The 25446-nt window shown below is 42.5% G+C and overlaps 2 protein-coding genes across 2 annotated transcripts in view; both read right to left on the reverse strand.

Moving 5' to 3' along the window:
• Positions 1-25446, reverse strand: part of UNC13B (unc-13 homolog B) — a 181858-nt gene that overhangs the window by 97043 nt on the left and 59369 nt on the right. The window lies entirely within an intron of this gene.
• Positions 583-12224, reverse strand: LOC108640525 (protein unc-13 homolog C-like). The gene is made up of 3 exons (XM_018077303.2): positions 12141-12224; positions 1681-4214; positions 583-874 (listed from the first exon to the last, which is right to left on the reverse strand). The coding sequence occupies exons 2-3, from the start codon at positions 4121-4123 to the stop codon at positions 822-824; spliced, it is 2496 nt and encodes an 831-aa protein (XP_017932792.1). The 5' UTR covers positions 4124-4214; positions 12141-12224; the 3' UTR covers positions 583-821.

A 25446-nucleotide genomic window follows, 5' to 3' on the forward strand; every position in this document is an offset into this window, starting at 1 on the left:
ATCCTTTAACCAGTGCTTTCCACTACCCTTGACTCATTTGACTCCTCCCATCTCTCAGAGCACATTTCCTGCATCACGATTTCATCACACACTTATTTTTATAGCTTCAATGGCCAAATCTAATATGTAGATCCACCTTTACATGAGTGTCACACAAGCACCAACTCTTTGTCACGTCACTAGATGATGTTCAGGAGAACTGAACCAGGGAGGCTCAGGAATGCCAATTCACCCTGGAGCCAGATTTGAGGTACTAAATCCAGCTCTGTTCCTCCTTCTCCTCTACTGTTTTGGCTACTTCTCTCCTTGTGAACATGCCTGTACTGCTCAAACTCTGCTGAGATGATCAGCCTCCTCTCACCTCCAGAAACAGGCTATTTCAATACTTTTGCTGTGATATATGCTAATCCGAACCCCTGGCTGTTCCTTCAGGTCCTAAAATTAGGACATATGTCCAGACTTGAGCACCACGCCAACACTACCGAAAAAAAAAAAAAAGGCATGTCTGCCAAGCCTGTCAACAAATCCCAATGTTTCCCTAACTAGCTTTATGATCAGCATAACTCAGAAGGTCATCGGTACAGAAGTCAAATACAGGTTGACAAACTGTTTGTTCACAGTGAAAGCACAGTCACTGGAAAAGCACTTGGAGTTAGATGACTCTTTCAGTCAGAAAAAGACTGCTCTGATTACTCTGACTAGCTTTCATGATTGCAGGAAGAGTGAACATAGTATTTGATACACAGAAGTTCACAATAAGGATGTGAGGGTTTCAAGCTGCAATTCAAATATCTTCCACTCTTGAAACAAAGCCTCTTCCCTTAACTGTGTAGCAATCTGGACAGAGATGACACCAAGGAAGTGTTCTCAATGCCTGGAGAGGAAAGGGGCAGATGGAGTTACATTTCAAGTTTAGGTTCTGTTTTACCAAATCAAGGCCTATCAAAACATGTCCCATCAAAAGATGCTGGTCAGCTCTATCTCCCACATGCTCAGGGACAGATTTAGCAGCACAGCTCCACCACTGTATCACCTCATATGGGCTCTTCAATATCTGTGCTGGAAGTAAGGCATGTACTTCCACAGAAATGAACAATTTCTCATCTCGAGGACAAGTTACGGAAACAATACCAAAATACAAGTCTCAACCATTTTGTGTGTGTGTTTTGGTTTTATTTAGTTTTTATTTTTAAAGGTCTGTACTAGGGTAACACCTAGCAGTGATTAAACACTGAGAACTCCCACTTCGTGATAGAGTCACTTGAAGTCTAGATCCACTCAACTCACAAAACTGCAAATCTGGATACTTATAGCTCCAATGCACACTTTGTTATCACATGTCTTAGCTATTATATTTAACAAGAAACCAAGTCACGAATTATGATGAAAAACCTTAACACCTGCTATTTTGAAGAAGCACTGCAAATCTTCCTGTCTGAAAAAAAAAAAAAAAAAAGAAAAAAAAAGAGAGAGGTGAAGCTCGCTAACTGGCATTTTAGTGTGTTACACAATAAATTTTAGGCAGTTTTGTCAGTAGTGTTGAACAGCATATGTACTTGTCTTTGTAATAATTTGCTCACAACTTCTAATAAACTGTTCACCCACATAATGAGGTTTTGGCTGCTGGCTGCACAAATATCAGATTTTGACATCTCCTTAAAAACATTTTTTTCATTTTACCTGAATTTGTCTCCTCAGCAGAAATCCAGTTTCCTTCCTGTGCTAATTCTTTTAAGAGTCTCCTACGCATTTGTCTCTTTTCCCTCAGCACATTTTTGAAATTGTTGATGCACTTGTTCAGGTAGATGGTCTCTGCGCACACCTTGTCAAGGCTCATGGGTCTGCACTCCTTTGCTGGCTCAGGTAGGGTGTTCACATCTTCTCCAAGCTCCTCAGGAGGTAAGCATTGCCCAGTAGGGATTTCACAGTCAGATGATGGCACCAAACTGGAAACAGGAGGCTCATGAGGAACAGAGGAAAGACTGGAAGGAGCAAATTGCACCTGAGCAGATGCTTCGCTGTTGACGTTTGTGTTTGCCTGGCTCTCAGAGGACTGACTAGGAGGGGTTTCTGCAAAGTTGTCAGAGCTGCCACCCATACCTGAACTGGTCAGCATAAGTGTGTTGTCATCATCCATCTGTAAGCCACTATCATTTTCCAAAAGGATTTCAGAATCACTTGTTTCCAGTTTATGAAATACCACCTGCAGAGCAGACCTGAAGTGGTGAATAGCTTTCCCAAGCTTATTAGTGTAAAACTTCATGTCTACAAGATCAATGTTATCCCGGGAATGGTCAAGGAAATACTGAGAATTTTCCAGGACATCCCTAAAGACCTGATCAGTTGGATCTTGATCATTCAGGTCCATTTGGATCATATCTTTCAAGCTGTCACTACTATCAGCCATTTCATCTGTTGTATGATCATAGCTAATGGTTGTCACCCCACTAGAAACATCTTCTCTTTGAATATCAACTTTCTCTGCACTGGTTAGTTTGCATGAAGTATCACAGTCTATTTCAATTTCTTCTGTGGTTATGCCCTCATCTTTTTCTAGAAGGGAAGAGCAATTCTCAGTGACATTTTCAGTGTCAAGCCTGTGCTCACCACCATTATTTGAAGCACACATCTGGTTTGCACGGCCAGAAGAGTCAGATGAGCAGCAGTGATTTCCATCACCTGATCTGGCCAAACTGGTCACCTGTGGATTTTGCAGAGGTTCATGAAGGACCTGGTGAATGTCACTGTCATCTGAAGGCTGCTCACCGCAGCTTATTATTTGTGTTTCCTTTCCAGTCTCAGACACTGAGTTGCTTTCCTTGGCTGATTTCTGCGCAGAATCAGGTCTCTGTCCTGTGCATTGTGCTTTCCTACTCGTGCTTTTATACTTAACTTGGAATGAGTCCATCTGGAGTTGCCCAACTGCATCAGTTCTCTGAGCTCCATCAGGATTCACCGAGTTGTGATGATTTTTCTTGAAGCCAGACTGCAAAGAGACCGAATCTGTTTTCTGGCCATTCTGCCGCTTTTGCTCCTCACTGGTAGCAATCCAGACCCCTGAGCTCTGTAGAAGGATAGACTTCTGTAAAATAAAGTCTCTCTGTTCACAACTGACAAGTTTCACAACTGCTGGTCTTGGCATTAATGGTTTGCCTGTACCCACATCTGATCTATAAGCATCTTTTATATACTTACTGCACTGAATACCATTGAAGCAGTGATACTCAGACAAGAAGCTGCAGATAAGCTCTACTGTGTTTTCACCATCTTTCTCTGGGATGCCATAAAAATATAATACTGGTTCTTCCTTTTGTACCTCCTTTCTTGGCTCTCGAGCATGTGTACCCTGGGTTTTGCCACTGGAACCACCTTGTAGGCCTTCTATCTCGCTCAAGACTGTATCCACGCAGCTGGAGACTTCATCCACAGAGCCTTTTATCAAGGTGAGGTGCTGACGGAGCTCTGCGATCTCCGTCTGGATTCGACTTATTCCCTGGAGCTCTTTAACAATGTAATCAACCACATCAGCTGAGCGATCTCTTGATTGCCTTCTACGGCTCTTGTACGAAGTGGGCTTTTCCTGGGGAAAGCACCCTTGCCTTTCAGCTGCATCCCTCCAGCTCATGGTAATGCTCAGGGAAGAAAGGTCCTGCCCCTCAGACACTCTGCTCTTTATTTCAGACGAGGTCTGTGTGATACCATCAGAAGAACTTCCCTGCGAGTCCCTCTTGTTCTGTTGAACCGAACATGGTATTTTCACATAGCCATCCCAGTTCAGTTCCACCTCACCAACACAAACTTCACTCACTCCTTTGGAATCACGTCCTCCATCCTGATGAAAGTCCCCTCCAGCTGTGGAAAATTCAGTGCTCCCGGAGCTCCTCTTTATTCCACAAACAAACACGTCTGTTTCAATCTCCACTGGGGATAGCTGGCAGCGATGTGCGTGGTTTGAATTATCATCTACCTGGCCTTGAAGAAGCCTCTTCATTTTGTCCCGCAGAAACAAATGGAGTTTTTGCTTCCGGAATTGCTTCCTGCCCCACAGTTTTACAACAGGTTTTCTGTGCAGAAGTGAAATTTCATTTTCTTGCTTTTTCAATCTACTTCTAGCAAACATCATCAGCTGCACCTGCGTTTCTCATAGTGCTACAAGCTGCAAAAGCACACATCAATCACAACTCGCATCCAGTTTTTATTCTGTCATGAAGCAGCTACCAAAAGAGGGGAAAAAACATTACGGTTTGGTTCAGATCGAAATAGCCAAAGTAACTTAAGCAGCAGAATAACAAAAAAAAACAAGAACAGCATACACATAAAATCAGACAGAAAGAGAACGTGCTATTTAGAGTGTATAGACTTGCTTTTGGCCACCTCCCCTGATCAGGTTCTTCTTTGTAGAAATAAGTGTTTCTCACTTCCTCTTCTATTCAAGAAAGAAAAAAAAAATCTAAAAAGCAATTGTGGTCATTCCCTTTTTCTACAAGGTCTGCAAATTGCTCTAAGCTTGAGTTCCTGGCAATAGTGCACTATGTGATTTAATTACCCCTCTGAATACAGAGTTTCCGACATTAGAAATTCTATCCTTGCACATTTCCTTTCCTTTCAAGTTCACAATTCTCATCCTTTCTTGCTTCAAACCAAAGCAGAAATCAAATTCAACTTGGCGCATTACCAGTTAGCCCACAGGAATTGCACAAAGTGATGTAAAGTGGCAGAAAGATTGGATGACAGATTTCAAGTGTAAAACCTCTCTGCTATTTTAATACTTTCATCTTAATATTTTGCTACCAAACAGTAAAAAAAAAAACCAAACCAAAATGAAGCAAACCCAAAAAACCTCAAAGCTTGCAAGCTCCCGAGCTAACCTGCAGTTAAATATGCCACACTCAGCATATGCACAAACAGGCTGAGCTGACAGCAGGAAGATTCTGCATGTCACTTCAACTCTCAAGATTTTGCAGTGGATCATTTTCCCCAGTTTAAATCCCCTCTGCAAAGAGCAAAATAAAAACAAAAAACCCTTACTATGTTAACTACTTCAAACTTTCATGTTTCTTTGCTGCACTTAGTAAGCAACATAACAATCAGCTTTTCCCTCCAGAGTGTAAGTTAGACGGAGACCCATAGAGAGAACCTCCTGGAGCCACTGTGACTGGAGAACACAAGTGTATTTGATGATTCAGTTTGGACTTGCTGCTGAAGCACATATTCTTTCTCGTATTCTAATTTGGAATAAGACCTATAGTACCTATTTTCCATTCTAGTTCTCAAAAAAAACCCCAAACATTTTCAAGCTTCACAATGCACAAACCTAATCATCACACCACCACATCCATTTGCTCCAAAATCTCTCAGAAGCTTTCACCTGGTCCCTTTTTGGGAGCGCATACAATGACTCCCATTTTCAAAGCATTAACTCGAAGTTTCCAATCACTGACTCAAAGTTTCTTCACCTGCACTGATCCCAAGCTGCTGAGGTGCAGAAATCCTCCCTATCATGTCCTCAGCTCCACCTCACAGCTGGCTGTGCTGCTGCCAGCAGCGAGCATGCTGCCTGTTAGCGAGCATTTTCATCGTGGTGAGCATTTTGTTTTCACTTTTGTTGCTTCATTTTGTGGGTAGGAAAGGAGAGAGTGTTTTTTGATCTGGAGGAAGGAGCACTGCAAATACCAATGTCTATAATAAGAGCTTAATTAATATGCTATAATAGAAGTTGCATCTGTGCTTCAGGTTGAAGTCCCATCATTGAGCATCTCAGCTGAACTACCACACCAAAGGCAGCACGTGCCCTTACGTAGGCTAAACAAATTCTCTGTGAGATTGATTGATGGCTGCTTAAAAGAAAACAAGTTTTAATTTTATAGAACTTTCAGGCCACTGGTCCAGAAAAAAATTTTATTTTTTTTTTAATGTCTTTCTTATCTAACTACTCACCCATAGAATAGGGTTGACATAAGAAATACTTTCTCAGACTCTCTTCTTCCACACAGTTTAGCTACTTCCACTTGATTGGGTAACTGATCTTTAACACCAGAAAATCACTTCTCTACCAGTATTAAGAAGTGAACCCTCAGAGACCAAGCACCTCGATTCAATGGCAGCCAAGAAAAAGGGCTCCACAGTTCTGGCTCCCTACATGTGTTGCTTGAGGGTAGCACACAGAAATGCTCATTTCAAATATTATCCAGCATATTGAACTCCAAGTGCTAGGAGAAAAGCCTACCTATGCTTGTGCAAGGTTTCCCTCAGAAAGCTCGATCTTCATCATGTTTCCTTCCATACTCAGCTTTCAAGGCATCAGAGGGGCTTAATGATCATTTCAGTTAAAAAAAATAAGAAATCAATTCAAAACGGTGTTTGCTCTCATTTCTTTTGTCTGCTGCAACACTCAACAGCAGCAGTTTGATATAGAAATCACTTTTGCCTGCTGAACACTTTCTTGCAGAACTGCAGCTGTTTCAAAGCTGGAAGCTCAAGTGCAAACAGTACAATGCTGTCATTTTTATTTATATATACAGTGTTTGTGGTTTATGTATATGTATGTATGTATATGTATGTATATGTAGGTATATATAGATATACAAGAATACCTATTTCGTAGGAGATTTAAAAAAAAAAATCCTTGATTTCATCAAATACCATCAGTACCTTTCCATCTTACCCCAAGAAGGACAGAAACTGTTTCCTCCCAAGATGGGAACAAGGTTGGAGCAGAACACGTGGACAGCAGCTCTAGCTCAGAGGGAAGCCTCCCTACCTCTCCCTACAGTGGGTGGAAATGAACAGAAATTGCTGTTTACCACCAAAGAGCAAATCACTGCCCACTTAGACGAATGCCAAGAACCAAGTAAGAGAATCGCCCTCTTTGCACCTCTCCCACAGGCCTCCTCTTCCTCCATTCCCTGCCTTTTGCCACCCCAAACCCACACTCAGGCCTGGAGTTCTGGACATTCGCCCACCTCATTCTGTGGGCTGTCCCCAGAGTGCCTCTGCACCTCCTGCCAGGGTCCTTCACTCCTCCTCTCCACCCAGGGTGTGGGTGCTCCTGTCCCATTCCAGTGCTCCAGACTTGGGTGCTCTGCAGTCACTTGTGCCCTGTAAAGATCTCTTATTCCTCTCAGGTTGCCTGCGTTGGGGTCATTCTTTTTTGTAGCACTGATGTGCAAAGTGACAATCAAAGTTACTGCAGGTTCAGCCAGGGGAAAAAAAAAAATCTAATCTAGATGCAAATCCTTGCTGAAGTCTTTTTCTCTTCCAGAATCACGCCAGGAGTCACATTAACACATAACAAGAAATCAAGTCTTTAAAAAAAAGAGTATTTGGATCTTGGTATCCTGCCAGATGCTGCAAGCCTTCACTGACTACACAAGGTTTGTTCTGACCGCCTTGTTAGCAAGCATTTCTCTCCAGAAGAACTCTACGCTCAGTTTCAATGCAGCTGTCTCTGGGTGTGCAGGCTGGAGAGCAGCATACAAAGGTACCATCATTTCTATGTTCCCTAAATTCTCAAAATGAACCAATGCTCAAGCTAAACATGAGGAACACATTGATGCTTTACTTGAGGACGTTTGAGTCATTTTGCTATTTCCATGAGGACAAAGCTGCCATATTAAGATTTTTAACAGGGGAAACACATGAGCTACCACAAACACTGCACAGCTTATTACCTTGTCACTGGACACACTTATGAAATATCCTTGTAATGTAATGTAATATAATCCACGAACAACAGTTACTTTTCCTCCTGACACATGGATTTGCCATGACAACAGGAGCAAAAGCATGGCATGCCAGCATCCATGAAGGAGAAAGGAGAACATGAGAAATCCCATGAAGGAATAAAATGCAATTATGTTATCTCTGCTTGGGATCAGTCATATTATACACTTTGGGCACTTGGGGAAGGCCAGGCTCTTCCCAGGGGGAGGGGAGATGGCTGCAACCCCCTCTGAGCAGCACCTTCAGCTCTGTGAGCCACTGGCCAACATGGTTCAAAACAAAGGTAGAACTGTGGTGCCTTCAGCACTACCCCACACTGCAGTGAACTGGCTCCAGTCCAGTGGAAAAAAAGGGAGTGGAAGCACACACCCTATGTCCATTAAACCTCTGCTAAAATGAGGTGGGTTTATCTTACAAAATCATAGAACTCTTTAGGTTGGAAAAGACCTTCAAGACCTTCAAGTCCAACTGTTAATCCCACACTTCCAAGGCCACCACTAAACTAAGTGCCGCATCTACACATCTTTTAAATACTTCCTGGGAGGCTGATTCCACCACTTCCCACTTGGGCAGCCTATTCCAATGTTTGACATACTGACATTTTTACTGGCTGTGTGGTTTTCATCACACCAATGTAAATACTGAGACACCTTTACCCCACAACATCATGCTAGAAGGTGGCAGTACCTCAGGGTAGACGTGATGTTCAAGGTCACCAGCAAAGAGATATAAAAATAATTGACTATGATCAGAAAAACATTTCACAGCAGCCTCTCTGGCTATTGATTCGTGCTACTGAGTGAAGTCTTTTTGATTAGATTATATTTACAGTATCTTCCACACAAAGTGGTATTGTATTACCTGTGCTAGCAATTACACTAGGAAAAGAATGACTGATAAATGGTCCTGCTACTTTATAAAGAACCATTTAAAAATGAAGAATACCAATAACTAAAATGTAGGACATTCTGGGAATAAAAAAAATTGGCATTAACAAGAGAAAGAAAATCATGGCTAGGGCTGCCATAGCAACATCGCCCCAGCACTCTGCATGCTGAAACATTGACTCTTCCTGAGAATATTATAGCATTTTTAAACACATTAATTGCTGAAATAATCCTAACAACAAGTCCTGACAGAGGTATGAAGGGTTACCGTCAGTTTTGCTGATGGATGACTTCTGGAGAGGAGCCTGCAATTTTCTAATTAATATGATTACATTTAATTTTGAGTTGGATCATATCTCAATGTGGCACTATTGCTTTGCTTCTAAGAATGTGTCTCTCTTCAAACCTTGTCCTGGTAACTAACAAAAACTCTAACTTTTGAGTCCTGGCATGACTAAGAAGGTACTGAGCTGAGGAATCCTGGGCAAAAAGCAGGACAGCTGGAGAACAAAACATACTGTTGAGAAATGTGTTCACCTCAGGGCATTTTGGCTAAAAGTAAGCTGCAGAAGAGACACATGGAACACCACAGTGGATTAAAGATGAAATACATCCATGCCATCGAACAGATAGTAGTTACAAAAGAATAAAAGTAATTTTAAAAACAAAACAATGTGAGCAGAGGAACTATTACTCAGCACCTCATCAACCCTTTCACAGTTCCTCTGCAGCGTAGCCTCAACTTAAGTTCTTGTTCTGGACAGCCCCACCTGTAAAACTTTCTTAAGTTTTTAGCACTTCCAATGGTATTTTCCAGGTTTCTTGTACCTACAACATCTGTTTCTATACAGCTGAGCAAAAACTGTGACAGAACACTTCAATGCAGGTATCAATGACAGCCACACTTCCCACCTGACACGTTCAAGGAAAAAAAACCCCATACTTGAAATCTTCCCAAAGCAGTTTGATAGATGTGATAAGAGGTCAGGTTCGGTCAGTCAGTCCCCCTCATGGTGGAAAAATGATCCACGGAATACTGCATATTACAGACTTCTGCACCTCCCACATCACAGTTATTTCTTACCTTTTACACAAGGCCATCCAACCAAGACAAAAAAGCACCTCTGAATAATATCTTGCTGTACGAGCAAGCTATCAGTGCAGCTACAAAGTGAAGGAACAGTAAAAATCACAAACTATGAGTGTACAACACCCACTGAAGTGTTCTGAGTGCATTCCTCAATGTCAAAATTTCTGTTGCAAAACAGCATGAAATTAAATTAATGTAATTAAAGAGTATCACTATGTAGTAGAACAAGGAGATAGCACTCCCTGCCTTAACTCCTTAACACCCTCTACAAACGTAGGGACCAACACAAAAGTTAAATGTGTTTCAGCTTTCTCCAAAATGGGACTAATGTCAGTCATCCAGACGACATCCCTTCAGTGAGCACAGATGGAGAAGGACTAAGTTGCCCAGGCTGTAAGTCCAGCGGTGTTGGGAAGCCCTGGAAGGCACCTCAGCACCAGGCAGCCCTTCTATCCTTCAAGATGTGCTCATTTCCCTCTGCAGCGTATCCTTCTGTCACAGCTTTTCCTGCAAGCTGAAAGCAGCAGTGGCTGGCACAGCGATGCATCGCTCGCAGTAACAAATGAGGTCTGTCACCACCTGGCAGCCAGGGAAAGGCGGCATCCAGAGACAGAAATAGGGGGTGTCCCCAAGCGCAGAGGGAGGCACAGCCTGGAAGCTGCCGACCATGGCAGTGCAAAGACTCATGCCTAGCAAGCAGCAAGCTAAGTCTAAGGTACTTACCTAGTTCTGAGACAATGCTGTGCTGAGAAAAAGGCAAAAAGGATAACTGACTACCAAAAATAGAAATCACAGCTGTTTCTGTCGTTCTTATGTAAAAGTTTCTTCACTCCTTAGAAGAGAAAACAAAACCTGAGCAGCAGCTATTAGCAGTTTAAGAGCAAATGGAGAAACAACTAAGTTCAGCAGCCCCCTTATTTCCAGAGCTTGGGGGTTTTGTAAACAGCTGAATCAACCAGTAAATGGTTTGCCTAGGACAACCTAAAGCACTAATTATTCCTTAAAACAGATTTATCCCAAATCGGGATCCTAAGGACCAAGCATTATACTGAAAAGACAAGTCAGGATCAAGAAGCAACTTCTTATTTAAAGGAAACAGCTCCAAGGACTGAACCAAAAGTATGAGGGCATGCTAAGTTGGCTGGCCATGGGATCAGAAGCATCTGATGGAAATGTCTGCCACGTTTTGGGGAAAGGTTTGTGACTATTCAGTTACCTCTAACAAGAAAGCAGACAGACAACTTATAGCCCAGTGCTGAGTTACTGTGTGAACTCTCCAAGTCCTGCATTTCTGGCAAGAACCACCACGAAACACATCCTTAAGAATTTCCTCAAAACACTTGATGACTCCCTGAGGAGGTCTGCAGCTGGTTTTTCAGGTGACAGTGCCTCAGCTCACAGGGACATTCAGGTAGGAGACGGACAGGCAGCACTCACCAATGAATTAAGAGACCCAACTTCTGTTGTCAGGGCAGAGAGAGCACAGCCCTCGTACTAACTGGCGCTACACAATCTTGCTCACTGATTTGACCTGCTCTGCACTCCTTTAGGGCAGACACTTGGCAGTGTTCAGCTGGGATGGGTGAAAGTAATGTATGCAGCAAATGGAATTAGGGTTTTCCAGCTCATGCTACTAAAATGCAGCACTCGGCAACTAAAATCCTCCTGGGGTAAAACTGCAGCTTTACTTCTATAAGCTTTCTCCTTTTCATCTTGAGGACAGAAGACCTCAGCATTCTGTATTAAGTCTTGAGGTTTATCCCCCAAAGGCTCACTCCATTAGCAAAAGAAAGCTGCCCATATAAATGGAAGGAAAACTGAAAAGATATCTGAAACAGTCACACCATCTGCTCCGATTCACGAGCTTGTACAGCATCCTCATTGCTCCTGCATGCCAGTCATTCCATCTCATCAACTCACAAGCTTCTCAGCACAAGAAATCAGGCCAATGACAAACACTCTGTGTTAAAAGCAAGCCTTTTCTAAGTGACATTTCAGAAGAATCAAACCAATAATTTAATTACTTCAAGTTATTTGCTTTTCAAGTGATCAAATTTAATTTATCCCCAAGCCCTTTCCCTTTAACTCTTCTTCCCATAGTGATTTTGATGTCAAATTCCAGCTGAGATACAAACCCTCCTAACAGAAAAGTATGAGAAGTAAACAGACACAACCTCAATTATACCAGTCATAAGACATCTACAATTAGTATCTAAGGGGTGAAAACAAAAACTAAGAAATAGAGCATACAAAGGAACATACTAAGTGTAAATTGCTTTTACAAAGACATTTTTAAATCCAGTCAGCTTCGAATGGAGCTATTGTATTGCTAAAGTAAACACACACAGAGCCCACTCTAAAAATAAAGAGCAATTCTCCTTGGTAGCTGCCTACTTGCAGTTTATACCCAGCCACTTCATTTGTTCCAATCTTTCACTTACCTTGCTGCTTCAAAATAAAACAAAAGGTTAAAATGTAAAGGAAATTTATAGAATTAATAGAAAACTACAGAATACAATAGCTTGTTCTCATAGAAAATACAGGTCCTGAAGGATTCCTAATCTTGTTAAAGGTTCACCGGATAATGAACTTTTACTATGGAGATTATCAACATATTGTTGGTGTCCCATCTGAGGTATCAGGGAAAGCAATGTTAAAGGCACCGAGAGTTTCCCGTTCCACAGCAGCACTAGGATGAGAAATCACATAAAGTTGAAGGCATGTTTTGAAGGGGATAAAAAATGCAAACAGCTACTAAAAATCCAAAAAGCAAAAAAACAGCAGAAGCCAACGATTGTAAAAGCCAAAAATGAAGAAATCCTTTTGGTTTCCAGGAGCATCCCTCAACAGAAATTCTTTAGTTCCCCACCACAGTGCATCTTTTCCCTTTCTCAGGCTGTACCAAGTACAGTTAAAACTTCATCCTTCTCTTCAGTTGTGACTCAACAGAAAATATTGTACTTCAGAGGCAGAGAGAAAGCTGTGCAGCTATTGCTACTTTACTCCTCCTCGTCAGCTGCCTACTGCCTAGCTCCTCACACACAGGCAGCCTCCCCGCTTCACTCCTCGCCTCAAAATGATTCTCCACTTTATTATCCATTCAGAAGGAAATGCGAACTGATGGAGCCAATCTGACTAAAGACAAAACGCACTCCTTTGGCATTACGAGAGCAGGCAGTGCAGCGCAGTGAGCTGATCTCTGCTGGAAAAGAGCTCTGCCTGACTCCTGGCATCCTGCGGGACTGTGGAGAAGGGGGAGGGGGGGGGTTGGGGAAAAAAGCTCAGGACTCAACATAATTAACTAGCTCCAAGAAGATTCTTTGCCCCGTTTATTTTTATCTCTCCTGTTCACCCCCAGACTAACCCGCAAGATTCAGCGATGCCCTCGCTGAAATGAATCCAGTTTCCAAGGAAGACTAGTTCTGGTACAAGTGTGGGGGATTGAAACACCCGTTGATCTCTCGTTTCCCAAAAATAAAAGTCACATTGTTACATAAAAGAATGACTGCAGAAGTGTTGTGCACAGAATCATATCCACTCACGTTGTACTGACACTTCTCTCCTGGGAGTGAGCAGCAGCAGGCACTCATCCTGCAAGAAGCAACTGAATTACAGGCACTGTACATCAGCACCACAGCCTGCTCCGGGGGTATCCAACACACTGCTGCTAAGATAATCTTCCTGTTGAACAGCTGATCCATGTTCATATATCCTCTGTCCCCCCTCTTCATGCACCCAATACAAGCACCCACCTCCTTCCTGAATACTGATTCTCTGCCTTTAGCATCAAAGGCACTGTATGACTGCTGGTTCTGCTCAAGGACAACTCACTGCATCTTTCAAAACAGTGTCTTTTCACAGTGTGGGGTGGGATTTTGAAGAGGCCTATATGACTTAGCTGTGGAAATGCCACTATCCTCCCATCTGTTCAAATACCTCCTACCTCCTTGTGAGCCAGCCTTGCTGTGAACGATATATCCCCTTCAATGTCTTACCTACACCAGAATCAACTTTTATTCACCACTTCCTCCACAATCATCACTGGGCTCCCACCCCTGTCCTCGCTGCAGGGGGATATTCTCCCCTCAGCTTCTACCCCCTGCTCCCACAGCTCCACCCCAGCATGTTGCTGTAGTGCCAGCTGACAACAGCCAGGCTGGTGTCCCTATCAGCTCATTTCTTTGATTTGGGTAAGGGTGAGTTTTACACACAGGCAAACTAATGTCATGATTCACAGCACTGTCTCAGCAGCACTACTAGTGACCTGTACCTCTGTTCTTTCCACGTGGACTGCCCCTTTCAGTCAGGCACAGAAACCACCTTCCAGACCCCCTGTAAGGCTGGTGTTCCTTTGTGGTCACTCATATACTCCATCCCCTGGAACACCCTCTCATTTTTGCTCTTTCTCCTGCTGTAGGGGCTGGGACTACAGGTCAGATTTAGAGAAGTGCTTTAGCTTTAAATGATTTTAAGAGTCTGACCCCTAGTTTCTCATTATATATATTTCCATCCCACCTGGAGAACAGGGCTCCTGCCCAACTGAGGGCACCGAGTCCCACTGCAATAGAAATTATTCCACTAAACACACCAATTATAGCACTTGAGCTCAGATTCAAAGCTCTGCATCAAATTCATCCATATAAAAATGAAGACTGCCCAACAGAGAAAATAAAATGCAATCCGGGATTTGTGCAGCATTTAGTATCTTCAAAGCCCTGCCTGTGAATAAGATGAAAAAGATCTTCTGAGAGGTCTCCTTCACAGCAATAGCTTAAAAAAATATTAAGTATCCATCAGATAATACTTTATTATTCACATTAACTCTCTACAGCACCTGAAATTAAGACAGTCTTACAGGCTTTTGCATGCCTTACTCTTCCCAAAGATCTTACAACAAGTGCAACCAACATCATCTTGCCATCGTTGCCTCTGTTCTTCCCATTTCTTCCTTCCTTGGTCTTTGCCCATTCCTGCAGCGTCAGTACCAGACATTAGCACATCAAAGTACCAAACATAATGCGGCTCTAGCTACAGTTCCTAAGACCCAAAAAACCTGTGCAAATTTCCAAGCACTGCAACAAGAAATCCCAGTACTCCCATGGCTGTCATACAAGAACAGGAGCAAAAAAACACACGGAAAAAGTGAGCAGGCCTCAACAGACAAAGAGACAGGAGACACTGCTAATGCAGGTCATGAGCAATGGAATGATGGAAAAATGTCACTGCCCTCACCACAGCTCACAAGGAACTGGAGAGGAAAATGTGGCTAAAAAAAAGACAAAAGAGCAGGTGCCCTCAGAAGCAAGAAAGATGGCACCTTCCAAACATTTAGGACCCCTTACCCAATGCACAGGAGATTGAGACAGGTTTCTTCAGAGATTTTTTTCCGAAATAATGAAGATAATTCATAATTGTGAAAAATAGGCATGACTTGCCTATTTCTGACTTGCCTATCTTATGACTCTAAAAAAAGTCAGTGAGAAAGAGTATGCTTTACCTTAAGGCTGAGAGCACTGAGTTATTTGCCTTCTAGAAGAGAAATAAACTTACGCTTAAAAATTTAAATACTTCTTACTGCAATTATTTAATTCACCAACAGATTTTAATTTTAGGTTGAGCCAGCAGGGAATTATTAAAACTGATAAAGCCAGGCTCAGCTATATAGGCCAAATGCTTTGATGTCTGAGAGGTATACATTACCCTTTCTTCTTTTTTAATCCTCATTATCTATTTCATTCCAACTTCCTGTAAAGTAGTGAATTACTGATAAAATTGTAAAAAGTAAGCAATTCCTTCATGAGCACGAGTGGATTAACGAAAGGAAAATGAGCACTCTTCGAGCACAGGTCCTGCTCCTCCCTCTCCCAGACTTATGCCCCTTCTCCCTGCAGGAAGACAAGCAGGAACATTTCTAGTGTCCTGGCTCTGGGGGAAGAACAGAATTGAGTGGCTAAGGAAATTAGCCACGATAAGAATGTTACACAGAGAGATGAAAAAGAAACAAGAGGGGGAAAAGTAGAGAAAAAAGTCAATGGAGAGAACTTGTCTGGTACTGCAGGGGAAAATTCTGTCCAGCTAACTCTTAGGTTTAATTTGTCTCACAAATGGTCCTGGACATCTCTGACTCTAGAGCTCTCTAAAATAAAATTTTTATTTGACTTGAGAAAAGAAAAAGCCATCTATCCCAAGTGAAACCGCCTGCTGCATCTCCCTGAAGGCAGAGTTTTCAGTAAGGCAGCTTGAGTTCAGTGCTTCACTAGACGGTACGAGTTCAAATACACTGTGTAAAGTTTATCAATTTATTCAGCAGTGAAAACATGCTATTTATTATGTTTTTCAAAGCCACGAGAAGATTAAATCAATCAGCAGTCTAAATATGAAGTGTTAATGAAAAAGCAGTGACCTCCTGCTGTTTGACAGCTGTCCTCAATGAATACCAGCTTTGAGGAGCTGTGCATCACACAACCCCAAGCAGGGCTGCTGAGACCGAGCGTGGAAGAGGAGAGTTTCTGTTCTGAGGAATTTAAAACTGCCCTGTCAACGATGCTGCTGTTTGTTACAGTAGCTCCAGAACACACGTATGAAACATATGCTTAAGACATTGCTTTCAGAAGAAAGAACAACTTCAAGAAGGGGTCATTCAAAGCACTGACTCTTTCTTTTCCCCTTAGGAAAGGCTAAGGCAAGGCACAAGGGCAACATATAAGCTCGGAAAGGAATAAAGATACAGGTACCTCCTACAGCACCTTGAGCACCTTGGAAACTGATAATGGCCAGACATTGGCATTGAAAGACTTGAAGAAAAGGAAGGAGATAATCTTACCTAAAGTTCTTACCCTTTAAAAAGTTGGGTTTTTAACTCTCATGCAAGTTGAATTATTTTGTTTATAGAAAGACAAGAATGGCACTGGCTCATTGAAAAAAAAAGCTAAAGATCAGAGGTACCGGGACTGCTTACCTTCCAAAGACAGGCAACCTAAGTCCCTTTGTTGCCCATGGCTGAGACCAAACCACTGGCTGACTCAGCTTCACAGGAAAGATGTTTACACTCCACATGTTATCATCATTTCACTGTAAGGACAACCACTGAACTCTGAGACACGAACATTTCTAAACTAACAGAAGGAAAGACTTTCACATACCTGGGAATAAAGGATATTTCCATGGCTAAGAATGTAGTAAAATTCAAGGAATGGATTTTTGCTAGGTTAATGAAAAAAATGACTTAACACAGCACCAATGTTTTTGAAGAGCCACGAACTATACACTCCATAGTTTAGGTCAGTCTTTATCAGGTAGGGATTTATCAGAGACCTTAGAGCTGCCTACAATGAGTCCTCCCATCTCTGTCCCTCTGAGGGTGCTGCTGCCACACCAGTCAAAAACTCCTCCAGAGGCTACAACAGATCTAGTCTGATGCAGGAATTTTTAAGGTGTAAAATCCTTAAGGGAGCATGGGTCATGAAGTTAGAAAAGCTTGTATTATCATCCTCCAATGGCAATGCCTTTCCTAAGAGATGTGAGACAGTCCTTCAAATGCATGGGCTAAACCTGCCTGTCCCTTTCTTGTCTCCATGTGGATGTTTGCACTCTTGGCTTCAGGGTACCAAAAACCAGATGTTGTTAGCTCTGCAACCCAGCACTTCACAGAAGAGGTTATTTTATTCCTCACTCAGTAGGTTCCAGCCTCTTCGGGGCAGAAACAAGCCTCGGCTCCCAGACACCACACTCCTTCCAGAAGCCACTCCAAGACAATGCCAACTCCACTCGTCACAGCCCACACCAGCCTTCAAAGTCAGGGTGATGAAACTTTAAAAGCAGAGCTGCCTCAGGTGACAGCCTGTGGGGTAGCATGTTGTCCCCTTGTGCCGCAGCAACAACAGACACAAAGCCTTCCTTAATGTGCTTAAGGAAAACAGCAAAATATCCCCAGAGCTTTTGCCCTGGGTTTTGGCTGCCCCTCTGAATGCACAGAAGCCCTTATCTAGCTGAATTGTCATTCTCCATTTTCAGTCAAAACATATAAGTCGAAGATGGACTCTTAGAAAAACGATGCTGCCTTCTGCCACTCAGACAACTTGAAAATTTTAACCACTGGCTGTCCCTATTCCAGAAACAACTATTATACTGGCTTGTAGACTAGAGTCAGTTTAAATACCTTAGGTCAACAGGCAGCATTTATAGCAGAGAAAACTCTCCCTCTGCTGCCTCCTCCTTCAAATTACATGTCTCTCCTTCCTTCCTAACTCCATCCAAAACGTAAGGACTTGATATTTCATGAAATTGGAAAATTACAATCAATGCGTTAATTGCACATCTAATTAAATAATCAGCGTTTCTAAAATGCAAAGGCATCTGGGCACAGACATGTGCCGGGGGTGGAAAAACCTGTAATTATACTCTCAGTTGGAGCTGTAATTGCTTTTTTCATCAAGAAACCTGGGAAGGAAAAGTTGCAGACGATACGAAATGTAGATCTCAGGTAGACATAACAGCTTTCAAATGTGAATTAGTTGAAGCAAGCACAAGGGAAGTAAACTGTTCAGCATTTCTATTGTAAATACAGATAAAGGAATAACAGACTTAACCTACAGCAGGGGAAACCTAGGCTAGACAGCTGAAAAAGCTTTTAATCAGAAGTGAGCGTGGATTATCTAGGGAAGCTAAAAAAACTCTGTCACAGAAGGTTTTAACAAGTGGAAGCATACACATTTTTAAGGGATGCTTTTTGAGGAAGATAGATGGTCTAGTTAATCTCTTCAAGTCTCAGTTTTATTGCTGCTTATCTTTATCATTCTGCTACCTGTCTCAGGTAGAAAACTGCATGGTAACACATATACCTGGCTAAGGGGCAGGATGGTACATTACTCCCCACGGACAGTCTGCATGACAACCCAGCTTCCCACAACACAATAGCTTAGTTCAAACACTGCAGAGCACATTTTCCCGCATGAGCTTCACAATGAGAACACAGAAATGGTCTCTCACAGAACTCTCTGTGCATTCTACAAGGTCGGTCCAACACATGGGGATTTGGCTGAAGGAATTAAGTGCCTTGATCCTACCTGTTAGCAGTCTGTATGAACTTTAGGACACCTCTTTCTCTGGCTGGAGGTAAACCCCTCTCTCAGCTAGGAAGGAGGGTGTCCTACTGCTCACCACCCAAAAAACTATTTAATATTGTTTCCTTCATGTCACTCAGAGCACGATCACATGCTTTATTTATTGCATCAGAGCCAGGCCTCCCATTACACGCAATTACATCACCATTGCATGCAGTGAGGCAAGGAGCATTCCCTGTCATACTACTGAAGTAATTCAAACATTATTGGTGTTTAGATAGCACATCTGTGAAGTTAAAAACTCCCTGTTACAATGGAAGAATAAGGGAAGCATCAGGTCAAGAGCTTCTTCTCTGGACACTTATCTCAAGACAACAAACCTGACTTCTCAGAATACTTAAGTTGGGAGCATATCAAAGACTAGGAAGTCTGGTTCCCTGCTGCTTCACTCATTGGTGACTCACTTCCAGAATCTTAAATCAAATAACCAGAAATCAATTCGTGGATCAGAGGGAGAGGAATTGTAAAAACCCTTTTCAAAAGCCAGGATGGCTTGTCCAGCCTCATATAACAACATGGCAGGGGAGTAACAACTAATAATCTTGCAGAGCAGTGCCCAGCTACCTCTGTTGACAGATGGTGTCCTCCTCATTGCTACAGATGCACCAGCTGGGAGAAAATATTTTTTACTATCCTGCCTTCATCTTTATGTCTCCAGGCTTAAATAATACACCTGTCTCTTAGGTGGGAATAATTTCGTGTATTTCTATTCCCTTCAGAAGGCAGCAGTTGATTAATGAACCAAAATGCCACATAATTACTTGTTATGAACCATGTAGAAGCCCCCTGTCAGTCTTTGAGGACACTGTTAGCACTGGCACTGAACAATGGGCACTGCCACATCATAGCTCTGACAAAGCCAGCTCCAGCAATCACACCCAGATTAATAAGTCCAGACACAGCTTTCACACATCCAGTAAAGGCACTTGACAGGTTCTACACTGGGCCTGAATTAACTGGGTCTAGAAATTCAGTCTGTCTGCTCCTCTGATTGGGAGGGACAGAGGAAGAAATTTAATGCAAAAAATGAAAAATTATTGGATTTAGAAAGCCCCTGCAAGGGGATGAAAACTGCATTACAAACCAGGCTTTGATAATGTAGCCAACCTAAGTTAAGTCACTGAGAGGCCAATTAACCCCTTCAGCAAAAGTCTGTGATGGGAGGGGCAAGCAGAATCAGACCAAAACACACTCCAAAATACTGAGCAGGGATGGCAGGGGGATCACTCCAGTGGCTGCTGCCTCTGTTTGCTGCTCTCAGGTCACAGAAGTCACTCCACCTTCACAGAAACTGGAGAGAAGAGGATGTAAAGGCAGGATGAAAAAGGAATGATTCTACCAGCTGTAAACAGTTGTATATTAAATAGCTATTACTACTGTGAGCTAAAAACAGAGCGACATAATTAGGATGAGTAACATGTATCCATGTCAAAAAATATGAAAGAGAGTTGTACTTGCTTTAAATTAGGTTCCTTAAATTAGGCATAATAAAATTCAGAGTGAATACACCAGCCAATCTATAGGTATTTGTGTAGACAAAACTGGATCCTTCAAGTACCCGTTATATGAGATACCACAAAAACACTTGCATGCATATCAATCTGCTGCACTGTCATAATACAATGAATAAAAATAAAAAAATGTAAATAATTCCATTAAAATTTAGCACTCTCAGCTTCTCAATAACAGTTTCTAAAAAATCTGCGTGCTATCTCAAAATATAAGGTGAATATTGACTCATTAACAAAAATAAAACACAGATGGAGACATGGTTAAAATAAATTGATCTTTTACATAAAGCAATCTATTTGTATTTCAAATATTCTCATATGCAACAACCTAAAGTATTAACTAAAGTGAGGCTAAGTAAATTGAGTCTTGAACTGATTTATATAAATTCCCTTCTAGCTGGACAGGTCTATTATCTCCTTTTTAGTACTTATCCCTGATTTAGTCTCTGTTGCTTTTCAAGCTCTCCTATAAAATAATTTTCAAATGTTAGCTTTTAAAAAAACTTTTAATGAATATGAGTTCAATTGCAAATTACTGTCTAAATAAGCAACTGAAAGCCCATGGAGCATTTATAAAATTTAAGAACAAACCTGTTTACAAAGCACACGGTATTTTCTGAAACTGTTACCACTCAAACTTTTGTCAAAACCCAAAATTATATCTATGACAGGTTCATTACCAGGCATGAGTCACTAAGAACAACCATTCTTCAAGAAACTCCTCACACAGTCTGGTATCCTTAATATTAACTGCACAACTGCACAGAAAAGTCACCATCCAAGGGAGGCTGCAATATGATTTTCACAAGTTTTACTTCAGTGACAGCTTCTAAGCAGGAAACACCTCTCCTCCACACCTCTGGTTGTGCTCCAAAAGCCACACAGTCCTGCAGTGTGGCACAGCTGGACAGCAAAGGCAGGCAGGTGGGCAGAGTGAACACAGGAAGGCCACGCTACAAAAAATCAATGACGGAGGCTGTGGTTCCACAGACATTTCTGACAGCCTACTTAGAGGCTTCCTGGATGATGAAGTTCCATTCTTTGCTCCCACAGGCGACTGTCATACAATAGCATTCATAAACAGACCCAATTTTAGATTAATTAGAAACAGAAAGGGCAAAGAAACCAATTTGGAAGCTGTTCACTAACAATTAGAAAAATCGCTTTCTGATTTCTAGCCTGGGTTTGCTCATAACCGGCTTATACCCTTCTGTTCTTGTGCTAGCATTAACCTTTCGCTTAAATAGCTGCAAACTTGCCAATATTTACTCCCATGCTCTATTCGTACACGGCAGCAACATCTGCTCTTAGCTTCCAACCTACCAAGCTGAGCCACACTTGTTTGGTCTCATCTCACACATCCTCAGCACCTTCCCTCCCAGGACTGCCCTGGTATTCCCTCTGCCACTTCTATTCTCTGATGTTTGCAATAGTTCCCATCTTCTACAAATCCTTTGCTGTTTTCCTGCATGTCATATTAGAAGTATTATGGACACAAAGGCAGAAGAGACCTACTACTGCCCACCTGGTCTGCCACAGTGTAGCACACAGTATAAAGCACTGTGCAATTAATAATTTTACTAATTTCTCATTTGCCAGGCAGTAATTCTTTCTTTCATAACTATTTCTACAGCCCCACTAGTGAGGGCAGACTGAATGAGCTCAGAACAGCCCTTCCTTCTCTCTCTCTGATCCAATGCATAAGTGTAGCTTAAACAGGATCCTCCTGTTTTGAACAGGATACTCCCTTAGGCCAGAGAGTAACGCCACTGCTCACCTGGGTACCTGCAAGCCTGAAGGCACAAGCCACCCTGTACAGCAAGAGCCACCCTGTACAGAAAGAGACTCACTGCCTAGAGCACCCCAGTAAATTAGCACTCGGGTTTATCTTAGCCCTTCCAGCATCTGGTACCTGCATGCTTCAGTAACAGATGAAAATCTCAAGCTACATTTGGGATTTTACCCCAGCTTTATGCCTAAATTATCTTTGGTTTTACAGCACATAAAGGATAAAGCTGTCAAAGTGCTCAGGAAATTCTTCCCGCAGAACAGATATCGATGCCCTGATGTTCCCAAGCGCCTTTCAGCAGAGGATGTATGTTACAAAACCAGCTCACAAGCTGCCAGGAAAGGCTGCAGGCCTTCTCTTACAGATTCAAAAGCCAAGGAGAGAAGAACTGGTCCCATCTTACCACTTACAGGTTTCAAATTAAACGAATGTGGAACCACTAAAAAGCCCTTTAGAAAGTGCCAGTGATTAACCATCAAAGCAACGGAAATGAACCCACAGTATGATCCAGATCTGGCTCATCTGATCAGTCCTTCACAATGTCACAAAACTGTCCAGACTCTAAATATGAGCAGACAGCATGCAGCATGTGTGTGTCCATGATATGGCTTAAAAAATACCATTTGAATGCCAAGAAATGAGTCTGGATACAAAGCAAATTCTTGTAATCACCTGTCAAGAACTAGTCCTAGTAGGTAGCATTTATTTGCTGCATCACAAGACCTTCAAGTGGCTTGAATTCTATGCAGAAAATAAATATGCTACTCTGTTTCTGGCTGACACACCTGAAGGACAGGCACTCAGAGGGACCTGGACAAGCTCAAGGAGTGGGTCCATGGGAATTTCATAAGACCAAGTGCAAGGTGCTGCACTTGGGTCAGGGCAACCCCTGGTACCAACACAGGCTGGGGGATGAACAGATCAAGAGCAGCCCTGCTGGGAAGGACTTGGGGTGCTGGTGGGTGAGAGGCTGGGCATGACCCAGCCATGTGCACTCACAGCCCAGAAACCAATCCTGTCCTGGGCTGCATCCAAAGCAGGGCGGGCAGCAGGTGAGGGAGGGGATTCTGCCCCTCTGCTCTGTTCTGGTGAGACCCACTTGAAGCACTGCATCCAGCTCTGGGGTCCCCAGCACCAGAAGGACAAGGACCTGTTGGAATAGTCTAGGGAGGGCCACCAAGATGATCAGAGGGCTGGAGTACCTGTCCTACAAAGAAAGGCTGAGAAAATCGGGATTGTTCAGCCTGGAGAAGAGAAGGCTTAGGCTTAGGTTAAGTACCTGAAGGGAGCCTACAAGGTTTCAGTACCTGAAGGGAGGCTACAAGGAAGATGGAGAGAGACTTTCTACAGGGGTATGTAGTGACAGGACAAGGAGTAATGGTTTTAAACTGAAGAGAGTAGGTTTAGGTTAGATATTAGGAAGAATTTCTTTACTGTGAAGGTGGTGAGGTATTGGAACAGGTTACCTATAGAAACTGTGGATGCCCCACCCCTGAAGTGTTCAAGGCCAGATTAGATGGGGCTTTGAGCAAAAGGGTCTAGTGAAAGGTGTCTCTTCCCACAGTAAGGGGGTTGGAATGAGATGATCTTTAAGATATCTTCCAATCTAAGCCATCTTATGATTCTATCATTCTGTTTTGCATACTACATAGCACCATCCAGAACTGGAGTACTGCTGTCTTCAAGCATTATATTAAGTATTATTAACAGCTTTTTGACTTATAAGTGCCACTTTTACAATGGGGAGGAAAAAATGAAACATCTTAGTTCTGGATGCACAGTACTAGAAGATTCCAGTTACAATCACCTTTACATGACTCCAAAAATTAGCTCAGAATCATGAAAGGCAACCCTGCCCTACATCTAAACAAGTTGTATAACCATGCAGCTTGGAAAACAACAAACAAGAAAAGCAACGCTGGAAGAAAAAATTGTCATGTACTAACACCCTTTTACTGCCTTTTTCTATGAAGTTTTGTTGTTTTTCAGAGCATTTGCTAACTTTGCATGAATAGTTAATGCTTCATTTATGATGCTCTCAGTCAGAGCTGGTTAGCTCATCTTTTCCCCAACGCTTGTGCTTTGTAAGCTGAAGCCCACTGCTATCTCTCTGGTGCAGCATTTCTTGTACAGATTGCTTCAGTAATACGCAGCACTGGGAAATATCCCCTCCTCCCACACAGATCCTTAAAAATAAGAGTGTGAAGTCTGGCTCTCCCAACAGCCAACACTATTTTTAAGGGCTGCGTATGTGGCAGGTAGGAGTCCCCCCACCCACCTCTCCCATTGCACCCCTATTCTGAGCAGAGGCAACTGACTTACTCCACTGCCAAATGAAATTCTCTCAATTTTTACCGACGAGCACCATGCACGAGCGTCATGTCAAGGAGTTCAGGACACCACAGATTTCTGTGCCCCATTCCAAATACGATACAACCTCTTCCATCAGACCACACTGTTGTAATTCTATCTGCCATTATACCCCCAAAGCAAGGTGCAAAGAAGGGAGTTTTGCATGAGGTGGCAACAGTTGTCTCAGCTCCATCATCTTTAGTGTTCTTCTACAGCATCTGATATACACTGATTAGAGGACTTGGTCCACTCTTCAAACATATCTGGGTTCCATTTTTACTGAAAGAGTCACTACTGCATCAAGTCCTGAGAAAAGACAACCACCTGATCAAGAAGGTCTTTGTTAGAGTCTTAGTACAAATGTGAATGCGTGCTGGGCAGCATCACACAAGGGAGAAGAGCCTACTGCAGTTCATCCTGGTTAAAAGGGATGAACTATGCGCACAAAGACTGTTCTTTCAGCCTCCAACACTCAAGTCGCTTCTGGAGGAAGCCACCACAGAAATTGCTGTGACCAGATTGCCTAAGAAAAATGTTGGTAGAGAAAAAAAAGGTACATAGTCTAATAAGACTATGGACACATAGTCTAATAAGAAATCTAAGAATTGTACAAGATGCGGGTCATTTATTCACATCACCAACCCACTGCTGCCAACTACATCTTGCTGTCTGGTCAGCAGTTACACTTCCATGGAGAAGAAGGAAGGTGACTAAAATTCCTTTTCCTTCAGAAAACACCAACTTGTCAGATTCAAAATCTGCTTTACAGGACGATGATTTTGAATGAGAACACTTTTCTGGTCTAAGATGCCCAAACAGGTGAGGGAGTGCAAGGAAGAAGCATTCTGTGGAGGAGTGTTACAGCTTAGCAGTCAATGCACTTTTCTAAATTGTGAGAAACGCAGGCTAAAATCTCAGTATTGCCCAGTTTAGATCAAGAACAAGAGTCTTATTCCTCCATTATTCTAAACAT

The sequence above is a fragment of the Manacus vitellinus genome, unplaced genomic scaffold (assembly GCF_001715985.3).
Source record: "Manacus vitellinus isolate BGI_N305 unplaced genomic scaffold, ASM171598v3 scaffold_36_pilon, whole genome shotgun sequence".
NCBI lineage: Eukaryota > Metazoa > Chordata > Aves > Passeriformes > Pipridae > Manacus > Manacus vitellinus.

Coding starts and splice junctions, on each gene's coding strand:
- LOC108640525 (XM_018077303.2), bottom strand. CDS start 4,123: ATGATGTTTGCTAGAAGTAGATTGAAAAAGCAAGAAAATGAAATTTCA. Junction 875..1,680: donor TGCTGAGGAGACAAATTCAG/GTAAAATGAAAA, acceptor TTTCCTCTCCAG/GCATTGAGAACACTTCCTTG.